This window comes from Trachinotus anak, unplaced genomic scaffold (assembly GCF_046630095.1).
Source record: "Trachinotus anak isolate AG129_WGS33_773 ecotype Australia unplaced genomic scaffold, CSIRO_AGI_Tana_v1 ptg000007l, whole genome shotgun sequence".
NCBI classification, from domain to species: domain Eukaryota; kingdom Metazoa; phylum Chordata; class Actinopteri; order Carangiformes; family Carangidae; genus Trachinotus; species Trachinotus anak.
This window is the reverse complement of record NW_027273858.1, coordinates 5246809-5256766: the sequence shown is the minus strand read 5'-3', so window position 1 is coordinate 5256766 and position 9958 is coordinate 5246809. Positions and strand designations below refer to the sequence as shown.

The window sequence follows — 9958 nt, the reverse complement described above, 5'->3', positions numbered from 1 at the left end:
CTGTATTTTGTTACCCTCAGACACTTTTACACAACAGCAACTAATGCAGATACAACAGCCGACAACAAAAAACACCCATCTACTCTTTATGAAACCGACGTAAATTGACAATGCAGAGAGCTTACATGTGCATTTCCCTCCCCTTTAAGGCCACGGTTAAACAATGATAAACAAAAGCCTCCATAAACACAGAACACATCGTCTTCTAGATTTTGTGTGCAAGCAGAACACATGAAAAACAGACGTGGTCCTGTCAGCGGATGCTTGGCTGGTGGCTGTGTCCTCTGATAAACTCGCTTACGGCAACTTCTCCTGGTCCCTAGTTGTGATGCTGTGCAGCAGCGGGTGCGCGCAATTACGCAACACCCCCGCCTGTCCTGTGCGCTATAACCGGATCAGCGTCTCTCCTCAGCCTCTCCGGTCCCGCAGCCAGCCCGACACCGGACAGCTCCCAGGTACGGCACAGTCTACACGAAAATTATTCATTGAGGGGATTTCGCTTTTGATGCTACCAGGAAAATGAACAGAGTGTTTTTCTTTAGCGGCTCCGTCTCCAGGCAGCGCGCTGGGAATATTGTTGTGATGGGGAAAAAAAAGGAGGGCAGACGGCTGCTGGTTAATACGCATCCTGGCGTTAGTAAGCGGGCAGATGATAGAACATGGCGGAGGGTTGACATTTCCATTAAATCCTTCAGACGTGAGATTTACCGCAGGATCTGTGCTCATTTTTCAGGCATTGTCCGCTGTGTTGTCACCTTTTGTACATGAAGGCGCAGTGCGGCAGCCGAGGTGACGCTACACTGGTTGTAACACGCACATGTAAAAGGTTGTTTGTCCTGGCACTGAGTTCACCTGAGCAGGCCTGACCGAGATCATGTGGGGATTCGTGTTACAGTTGGATTAAGCTTCTGGCCTTTCTACCAGATAAAAAGTAGATTCAGACGAAACAGAATGCAGCCACACTCAGTTGGATTATTATGAGAGAGCTTGTGATTTTGTGGGTTATCACATCACACTCCAGCAGACTTAACAACTGTGTGTTTTCTGCTCTATATGACCCTGTGCAGTGCACTGCAGTGTCTGAGAAATGGCTGCTCCACTGTCAGTGAATCGGACCTGACAAAATGGTGGATTCTGGCTTGTGGTGAAGCTGTATGAAGTGTGTGGCTGTGAACAGAGGACGGTGCCGTGAAACATCAGAGCCTTGTTGTCTTGATGTGTCAGTGCACAGCAGAGCGGGGCAGAGAGGACAGGAGAGCAGGGGTGTGGATGGATGGAGGAATAGAGGGTAGGAGGGGCAGAGGGTATTGTGTTTGGTGCAGTTCTGTGGCCATTGATACCATCCCTAATCCTTCGAGACACACCACTTAACGAAAACAACTATTGCCAGTCAAGAGTTCTCGATGTCAGTAACTTCAGTCGAATACATCAAGGCCTGAACAGACAATGTATTCTTCTTATTTAAGGTAAGATTAACTAAAAAAAAAAAAAAAAGAGATTGTCTCTCTCCTTGGCATCATTTTAATGTCCTTTCAAATTCTTTCTGCGCCAGTCACTGGGGGGGAGGCATTAGTACCGTACTAGTGTTTTTAAACATGGTGCTTCAATATCTTTGCTGATTCTCCGATGTGTAATCTTGCAATCCTCGTTCAAAGGTTTCTGTTTCTTGTCCTGCGAACCATCTGTACTAACTGTAACTTAACCCTGGCTTTAGCAGACAGTTTGTCTCGTGACTTCAGCCAGCTCCAGTCACCATGGGAAAGGAGAAACTCCACATCAACATTGTTGTGATCGGCCATGTGGACTCTGGCAAGTCCACCACAACGGGGCACCTTATCTACAAGTGCGGGGGCATTGACAAGAGAACCATCGAGAAGTTCGAAAAGGAGGCTGCTGAGGTAAGAAGATACAGAAAACAGAACGGTGCCTTCTTAAAGTCCCTTCTTCTCTTTCCTCAAGATCAAGACTCCTGCCTCTCTGACCATAAGATAAAAGCCATACTCACTATGAACAATAGAGGAACAATATAGTATAGCCTCATCACTATGACTGAAGTAACATCGTTAATGATGAAGCAGAAACGTAAATTGTTTTAAGATCATGCCATGAGCTGCTTGTCATAAAAACACAAAGTATGTATATATTTATATATAAACATGGTAAAAAGAAATATTTTTAATTTGTCGATCACTATTTATTATTTCTCAGATGGGGAAGGGGTCGTTCAAGTACGCCTGGGTACTGGACAAACTGAAAGCAGAAAGGGAGCGTGGTATTACCATCGACATCTCACTGTGGAAGTTTGAAACAAGCAAGTACTATGTGACCATCATCGACGCCCCGGGTCACAGGGACTTCATCAAGAACATGATCACTGGGACCTCACAGGTCTGTAACATGAGAGCACTCAGCCATCCTTCGACAATGCATTTATCCAACACCTTTATCTATGGTGATTTGTCCCAGCGGTAACACAGTTTTATTCCTTTGTAAATAATATTATAAGCAGCCTCAAAAGTAATGATAAACAGCTCTATTTAAAATTTATGAGCGCAATAGTCAAAGCTGCTGTGCATCAACTGAACTAACGTTTCATCTACTGCTTCTTCAGGCAGACTGTGCCGTACTGATTGTGGCAGCTGGTGTGGGAGAGTTCGAGGCAGGTATTTCCAAGAATGGACAAACCCGTGAACATGCCCTCCTGGCCTACACTCTGGGAGTAAAGCAGCTCATTGTTGGCATTAACAAGATGGACTCCACTGAGCCAAACTACAGCCAGAAACGTTACGAGGAAATTGTGAAGGAAGTGAGCACCTACATCAAGAAGATTGGCTACAATCCAGACACCGTTGCCTTTGTGCCCATTTCAGGCTGGAATGGAGACAACATGCTTGAGCCCAGCCCCAATGTAAGTAGAACACAGAATAGTAATGCAAATGCTATTTGTATTAATAAGATGTATGCAGCCTTGGATTTGAATACTAATTTGTATGGACGGGGCCTGAAATGGGAACCTTTGGCTCTAAGGTTAACCACATGCTGCGACTGTAGATCCAACTCAAGTCAGACTAGCTACAGAGTTTGAGTAACCTTTTTGACCCTGACCTTGAATTCAACTTCTATTTAACAGAGGAGGATTATGTTATTTAACTAGTTCAGAAGTTAAGCCTTGATTTTATATCAAAACTTGAGCTAATGGAGCTAATAAAAAAAAAGACACAGAATCCAATCAGGTGTCTACAACTTACAACCTCTTAATTAAAATTAATTGTAAAAAAAATGTTCAAAACGGTACATCATTTTCTCCTTTCTAGATGACTTGGTTTAAGGGGTGGAAGATCAATAGGAAAGAAGGCAACGCATCAGGGACCACTCTACTGGAGGCTCTGGACGCTATCCAGCCTCCCAGCCGTCCAACAGACAAACCTCTGCGTCTGCCCCTGCAGGATGTCTACAAGATAGGAGGCATGTAATACACTGATTATGACACAGATAATATCATAAAGCTCAGGGAAATAGGGATAGTGTTATTGTGAAATTAACTCTCAAAACAGCATATGAAATACATCTTGGTCAGAGTATTGAGAATTTAGGAGCATTTTGCATTTTCAGTATAGGACCGAACTACCTTTATGTTCACTTTAATGTCCTTGCTTGCATGTTCCCTGTGCTGACCTTTCTTTCTCCTCTTTCTCAGGTATTGGAACAGTGCCTGTTGGCCGTGTGGAAACAGGCATACTAAAGCCTGGGATGGTGGTGACCTTTGCTCCCGTCAATGTGACTACTGAGGTGAAGTCTGTGGAGATGCACCACGAGGCACTGACTGAAGCCCTCCCTGGCGACAATGTGGGCTTTAATGTCAAGAACGTGTCCGTCAAGGACATTCGCCGTGGCAATGTGGCTGGTGATAGCAAGAATGACCCACCACAGGAAGCTGCCAACTTCACTGCTCAGGTAAATATTGCAAAGGATCCATTTTCAGAAATGTAACATCAGCATTATGAAACACATTCAGTTCAGTCTTGAGTCTGACCTATTTTTAGCCTCAAGAAATGTTTACTGTTATGAAGCATCAAAATAGATTTATCAACAATTCGGTCATTATGCTATATTCCAAGTTTGTCAAAATTTCTACCACACAACACACCCAGTGTAGATTTGTTTGGTTTAGACTGCCGCAAAGTGGATTTTTCAATTAACAGGTCATCCATGTTGTCCCTTTGCTTTGCAGGTGATCATCCTTAATCACCCCGGCCAGATCAGTGCTGGTTATGCTCCTGTGTTGGACTGTCACACTGCTCACATCGCCTGCAAGTTTGCCGAGCTCAAAGAAAAGATTGATCGCCGCTCTGGCAAGAAGCTGGAGGACAACCCCAAAGCCCTCAAGTCTGGAGATGCTGCCATTGTGGATATGATTCCCGGCAAGCCAATGTGTGTTGAGAGTTTCTCTGAGTACCCTCCACTGGGTAAGTTCAAGTGAAAATGATTTGTTGAATTTCATCAGCTTCCTAACGCACTATTCCCTCATCGAAGGCTTTGTGACTCCACTGTAAGTCATGCCAGATGGAACCATCCCCTAAAATGTCCACCTTTTCTCCTCTTCACCCTGCAGGTCGTTTTGCAGTACGTGACATGCGTCAGACTGTGGCTGTCGGTGTGATTAAGGGCGTGGAGAAGAAGGTCTCCACCACTGGCAAGATTACCAAGTCTGCCCAGAAGGCCCAGAGGAACAAATGAATGTTGTGCTACTCTGCCGACCCCAAGGTCTCCCAGGGCAGGACATCAGTCATCCAACTCCATCCTACAATTGGCTGCTTCAACGTAATAATCAAAGACTGGTTAATCATCACAATGCATCGCAAAAGCATTCGAAGGAAAGAACAACATTTAGATCTTTGTCCTTGAGGCGGTACTCCTGACCGTATTTCAATGGTTAGATTACCATTACGTACAATGTAATATCAAACAGGTAGTTTTAAATGTCCACTGTTGTTTTGGTTCATGGCAATACCTTTCTGTGATACTGAGACATTGAACAAGTAGACGTACTGTAATTTATCACTTCTGTAGCTCTCTGGAGTGCAGGTACTGGTCTCTTTACGTAGTATGTGTTGTCTTGCTTTTAGTGTTTGTTTGTAATTACATGGTGATCTGTAGGAGCCCATGGCAAGAAGTTAAAACTATGTTCCTCTGAATATTAGATGAGTAGAACTTGTTGTTTCAGCTTTAAATGGCACTTAAAACAAATGGTCCAAATTTGTCCTCCCAGAGGGGCTCCGAGTAGACCACCTGTTGATTCTTGAAGCACTTTGATTGGCGTTTTGCTAACTTTGCACTTGCACTGGAGACGTTTAAATTGGCATAAGCTACTGCACCTTATTGTAAGATGGCATGAGCCTCTTTGCAACATTAAACATGTTTCAACCAAAATGTTGTTCTGTGGTCTTTCATTTTCTCTAAGTGGGACTCTAAGAAGTGACAGCATCTTCACTATACACACTTTTGTCCACAAGATGTAGCTATTGGTATAGGAATAAATTAGCAATTGTTAAATGATTTTCAAACAATTTGTAAGAGGATCATGTAAAACCATATTTATCACACACTCAGTTCATTAATGTACCACAGGAACAACATGACTAAATATATTTTCTCGACAAAGGCTGAAACAGCTTAAGGGCAGTCTGGCTCGTAGTTAAGGGGCGTGTTCTCATACACTAACCGGAAAAACTTAGAGTGTATTTCTGACAGCAGTTTCATTCCTCTCGTTACACCATCATGACTGGCAGAGGGAGACCACGCAAGACAGAGAATCCAGAGACCAAGTATGCCAAGAGCAAAACCACACTTGAAGAAATTAAACAAGATCTGCCCAGATCTCAGAGGAAAGACTTTACAGAAGAGAAGCATAATGGTACCACAAAGGAAGAGAAACCAAAAAAAAGGGAGCAAAGAAAGCCAAACCACACTGATGAGAAGCCATCTGTGCAGAGCACGCGAAAAGAACAGACCACAAAACATTTCACAGAAGAGATCAACAAACAGCAAAGGACACCTACAGATAACACAAAGGCTCCTGTAAGAGGCACCAAAGCCAAAACCTGTGCTGGCAGGACCAAATCAACAGAACAATCTGCAGAGGAGACAACAAAAATTCAACCAGAGACACCAACTGATACCACAAAGAATTCTGTAAAGACCACAAAAGCAAGAAAATCTTCTGGCAGAACCAAATCACAACAATTTGAGAATGAGACAACGATGACACAGATACCAAAGGACAAAGCAAAAACACGTGCCGACAAAGCCATATCACCCGAAAAATTCACAGAGGAGACAGTAAAGATGAAGCCGGAGTCACCTAAATACACTGGTGAGGCTTGTGGACCTCAACATAGATGTGAAGATAAAGCTAGAGTGGACTCTCTCCTCTTCACAACCCTGGAAAAATTGAAGATTAAGAAGAATGACAGATCGGATGCAGCTAAAGTCATCAATACAATAAAAGAAAACATAATTGAGCATATAAAAAATAACATTGAATGGTTTAAAGACGTAGAACCGCTACCTACTGGAAGTTACTATGAAAATCTGAAGGTAAGTGACTTTTGTTCGGATTTCCCTCAAACCATTACCTTGTTCCATCATCTGTTGAGTTGGTTAGTGGTGAATGCATGTTGGACAACACTCAGATTAGAAGAAATGTACCCACATTTGGTAAAGTACTTTAAACAATTATGTCATTGCTTAATTTGTAGCATATTACAGAGTGATGCTTTTGTGAATGCAGATTTCTAATCCTGACGAATTTGATGTCATGCTGGCCATTCCTGTTGACCGAGTGGACATTACACCATTTGGAGACGATGGAGCCTATTACAGTGTGGGATTAAAACGTGGCAAAAGCGATCTAAAAAAATTTCAGGAGGCCTACACTTTATCTGCCAGCAAAATGCTTGAGGAGTTCAGGCAAGAAGTGAAGAAATGTGTCAAGGCATTTCCAGGCGAGTACCAAAACTTGCATGTTCAGTTGCAGGGAAATGGGCAGAGTTGGTCAAATGCAGTTTGGGAACCTGTCACTGTGGCTGGAAGAGACAAAATGCCCTTCCCTGTGATCAAACTATCATCATCAACTTTAAGTCCTTTTTAAGATGGTGCTGTATGAGTACTGCCATCAGAAGTGTGTATATTCATAGATTACCAAATTTAATGAAACAGTAATCCTATTGTTCTGTAATCTATGATGTTAAGTGGGTATTAAATTTGACATTACTGAAGCTTGAATTATGGCTACATGCCCTATAACCAACACGTCATATCTTACTGTGAACTTTTTGTCTTAGATGGCAATATATTTTAATGTTAAATTAAATGATTTTTAAGAAAATGTCTGATGAGGTAACATCACATATATTTAGTATTTGGATTGTGTTTGTTGTTTGTTCTTTCAGAATGGGAGGTAACAAAAAAGAAAAAAGGCTGCCCTGCAGTGACCCTGACCACAAAAGTCAAGTCAATCTTCATTTCACTGGATGTAGTCCTCTGTCTTAAGGTTAAATCAAGCTGGCCACCTTTTACCAACGACGGCTTTAAAATAGAGGGCTGGCTGGGAACTAAAGTAAAGCGGGACCAGAAGCGAACGCCATATTATCTTGTCCCAAAATATGAAGGCAAGGGCACAGTGGAATATAATGGAGTCCAAGCTAAAGGTAAGTCTAACTTCTCTGAATCATAAGATTGTGATTAATAGAAATGACTCACTGCCTGTTTACACAAGCATTAGACTTAATAAAAAAGTATTTCAGTGGGATATAGTTCATGTTAACACTTGATGCGAAATATAGTATTTTGTGAAAAGTGAATTCTGAGGGGCCATGGAAGGTAGTTTGGGGATGCATTGCATATGTGAACTGTGAAGACTCACAAATCAACACTTACTATAGCATATCATCTTCAAGTTGATCATTTTATGACAAACTCATGCCTAGAGTCCTGGCATCTGAAATTATTTTGTTCTTTATGGGAGCAACAGTAGTGCTAGCTATATTTACTGTTTTGGTGGCTTTCACATGAGCTGTTTCATGAATGGAGACTAAAAAAAAAAAAAAAAAAAAAAAAAAAAAAAAAAAGCAAGCTTCAAGTTCCCCACCCCATTGAATTTTGTTTTATTTTGTCTTCTACAACACACAGATGTTTGGAGGATTTCATTCTCTCATGTTGAGAAGTACATTATGAAGAATCACGGATCGGAGAAGACATGCTGTGAAAGAGAGGGTGAACGCTGCTGCAGGTTAGATTTACTGGAAGAGTTTTCTTTTATCCATGTCCAGGGTTTCTGCAGGGTTCACCAAGATTAATGCAAGACCTTTTCTTACCACTTAGAATGCAACGAAAGACCTGTTTCACAATCATTATCAGCCAAAATATAAAAGCCCCCCCCCCCAATATTTCCCAATAGTACATAATAATACATAACTATTTTCTAGTGATATAATCAAATTAATTCAACCTGGCTATGGAGTATATGGCATGCTTTTACGCCATAAAACAGATGGATGGATGAACCAATTAAAAATGATTAATAAATATAAGTTAATTTAAGTTTTTGCTAAAGACTTTTAAATGCCTTCTAAGGACTTCAAATCTTTTAAAACAATTATTTAAAACTTGCAGATACTCTATGGTCATCTTATTTAATTCAAAAATAGAAATAAAATTAAAGCAAACTTTTCTGTATTTTGGAAATTATCGTCATCATTATCGTTTTCCTTAATTACTCATCTGAGAATCACTAACTGTCTGTTCCTTTCTCCTCTCTCTCTACATACAGGAAGGACTGTTTGAAACTTCTAAAGCACCTTCTCAGTCTGCTGAAGGAACAGGACCCTTCATTTGAAAAGTTCTGCTCCTACCACGCCAAGACCACCTTCTTACATGCCTGCTGCACTAGAACTAAAGACTGTGATTGGAGGGCCTCACGTCTGAGCCAGTGTTTTCAGCAGCTCCTGGATGACTTTGTGGGCCATCTGGAGAAAGGTGTACTTCCTAACTTCTTCATCCCAGATCAGAACCTTCTCTCTGGTTCTAGCAGGACAAAGTGTGATAGTCTGGCTCGCTGTATCAAGAGGGAACGTGACAGTGGCTTTCCAATTTTCAAGTGAGACCTTCACAACAAGAGATTGAGTGGGGTGGGAACAGTCACAAGTCACAAATAGTTGAAAAATCATTTAAGTAAAAACTGGGCAACTAAGTCCAGGGTAGTCTTGAACTGGCATTTATGTATAACAACTTATTTGTAACAATTTCATTCTTCATTCTTTGTGTTGACCAAAGTTAACTCTTATCAAAATCTATTTTTAATAAATTATTTTTACTTTTTATTTGTTTTGTAAAATACTTTATAACACTACCACGAGGCACACATTACACTACATTAAAAATAAAAGAAAGAAAAATAAAAAGACAATTTGTCTGCGAATTTATAACTATCATGAATGATGACATAATATGGAACTGTACTTTACTTTTTTCATATCAACTTGTGTGTTTCTCCTCATGTTGCCTGTTTTCCCACCGATTGTTTCCATTTTGGGGTCACTTTAATTGAAAAAACATCTCTCTTAATGTAAATGATGTGTAAGCAATGTGCCATATATGAAAGAGAAGCAGCAAGAGGTCTGAATGACCAAATTAAGAATTTAAAGTGATAAGAAAATACAGGTAAGCAATTGGTAAATGTAATGATCTTTTCATGCGTTGAATTTTTTTGTGTTGCAATTTTTACTGCAGTTTAGTCAGTTTTCACTATATTCATCATATTTACATTCCTTAGTTTATAATAATTAAATGCAAGTCTGTAACAATTCTTGCTGAACAAAGAAAACTCATCTAAAAGTTGTCAAAATGACACCACACAACAGCTTTAAGCCATCTGCATTCATAAGCTTTAAATGTATCC

The 9958-nt window shown here is 40.9% G+C and overlaps 2 protein-coding genes across 4 annotated transcripts; both read left to right on the top strand.

Moving 5' to 3' along the window:
* The first annotated feature begins 254 nt into the window (after positions 1-254).
* Positions 255-5430, top strand: eef1a1a (eukaryotic translation elongation factor 1 alpha 1a). 3 transcript variants are annotated; one of them, XM_071480022.1, is made up of 8 exons: positions 255-455; positions 1718-1898; positions 2209-2388; positions 2612-2908; positions 3315-3465; positions 3698-3954; positions 4232-4466; positions 4613-5430. In XM_071480022.1, exons 2-8 carry the CDS (start codon positions 1755-1757, stop codon positions 4735-4737), a joined length of 1389 nt encoding a protein of 462 aa, XP_071336123.1. In that variant the 5' UTR covers positions 255-455; positions 1718-1754; the 3' UTR covers positions 4738-5430. The 3 variants fall into 3 exon arrangements, with proteins under 3 accessions (XP_071336123.1, XP_071336122.1, XP_071336124.1); XM_071480021.1 differs by having other exon boundaries at positions 1715-1898; XM_071480023.1 differs by having other exon boundaries at positions 437-1466; positions 1715-1898.
* A 129-nt stretch (positions 5431-5559) lies between these two features.
* cgasa (cyclic GMP-AMP synthase a) lies at positions 5560-9380 on the top strand. Its single transcript, XM_071480020.1, has 5 exons — positions 5560-6597; positions 6791-7004; positions 7452-7709; positions 8191-8290; positions 8831-9380. The coding sequence occupies exons 1-5, from the start codon at positions 5779-5781 to the stop codon at positions 9159-9161; spliced, it is 1722 nt and encodes a 573-aa protein (XP_071336121.1). The 5' UTR covers positions 5560-5778; the 3' UTR covers positions 9162-9380.
* Positions 9381-9958: the final 578 nt, after the last annotated feature.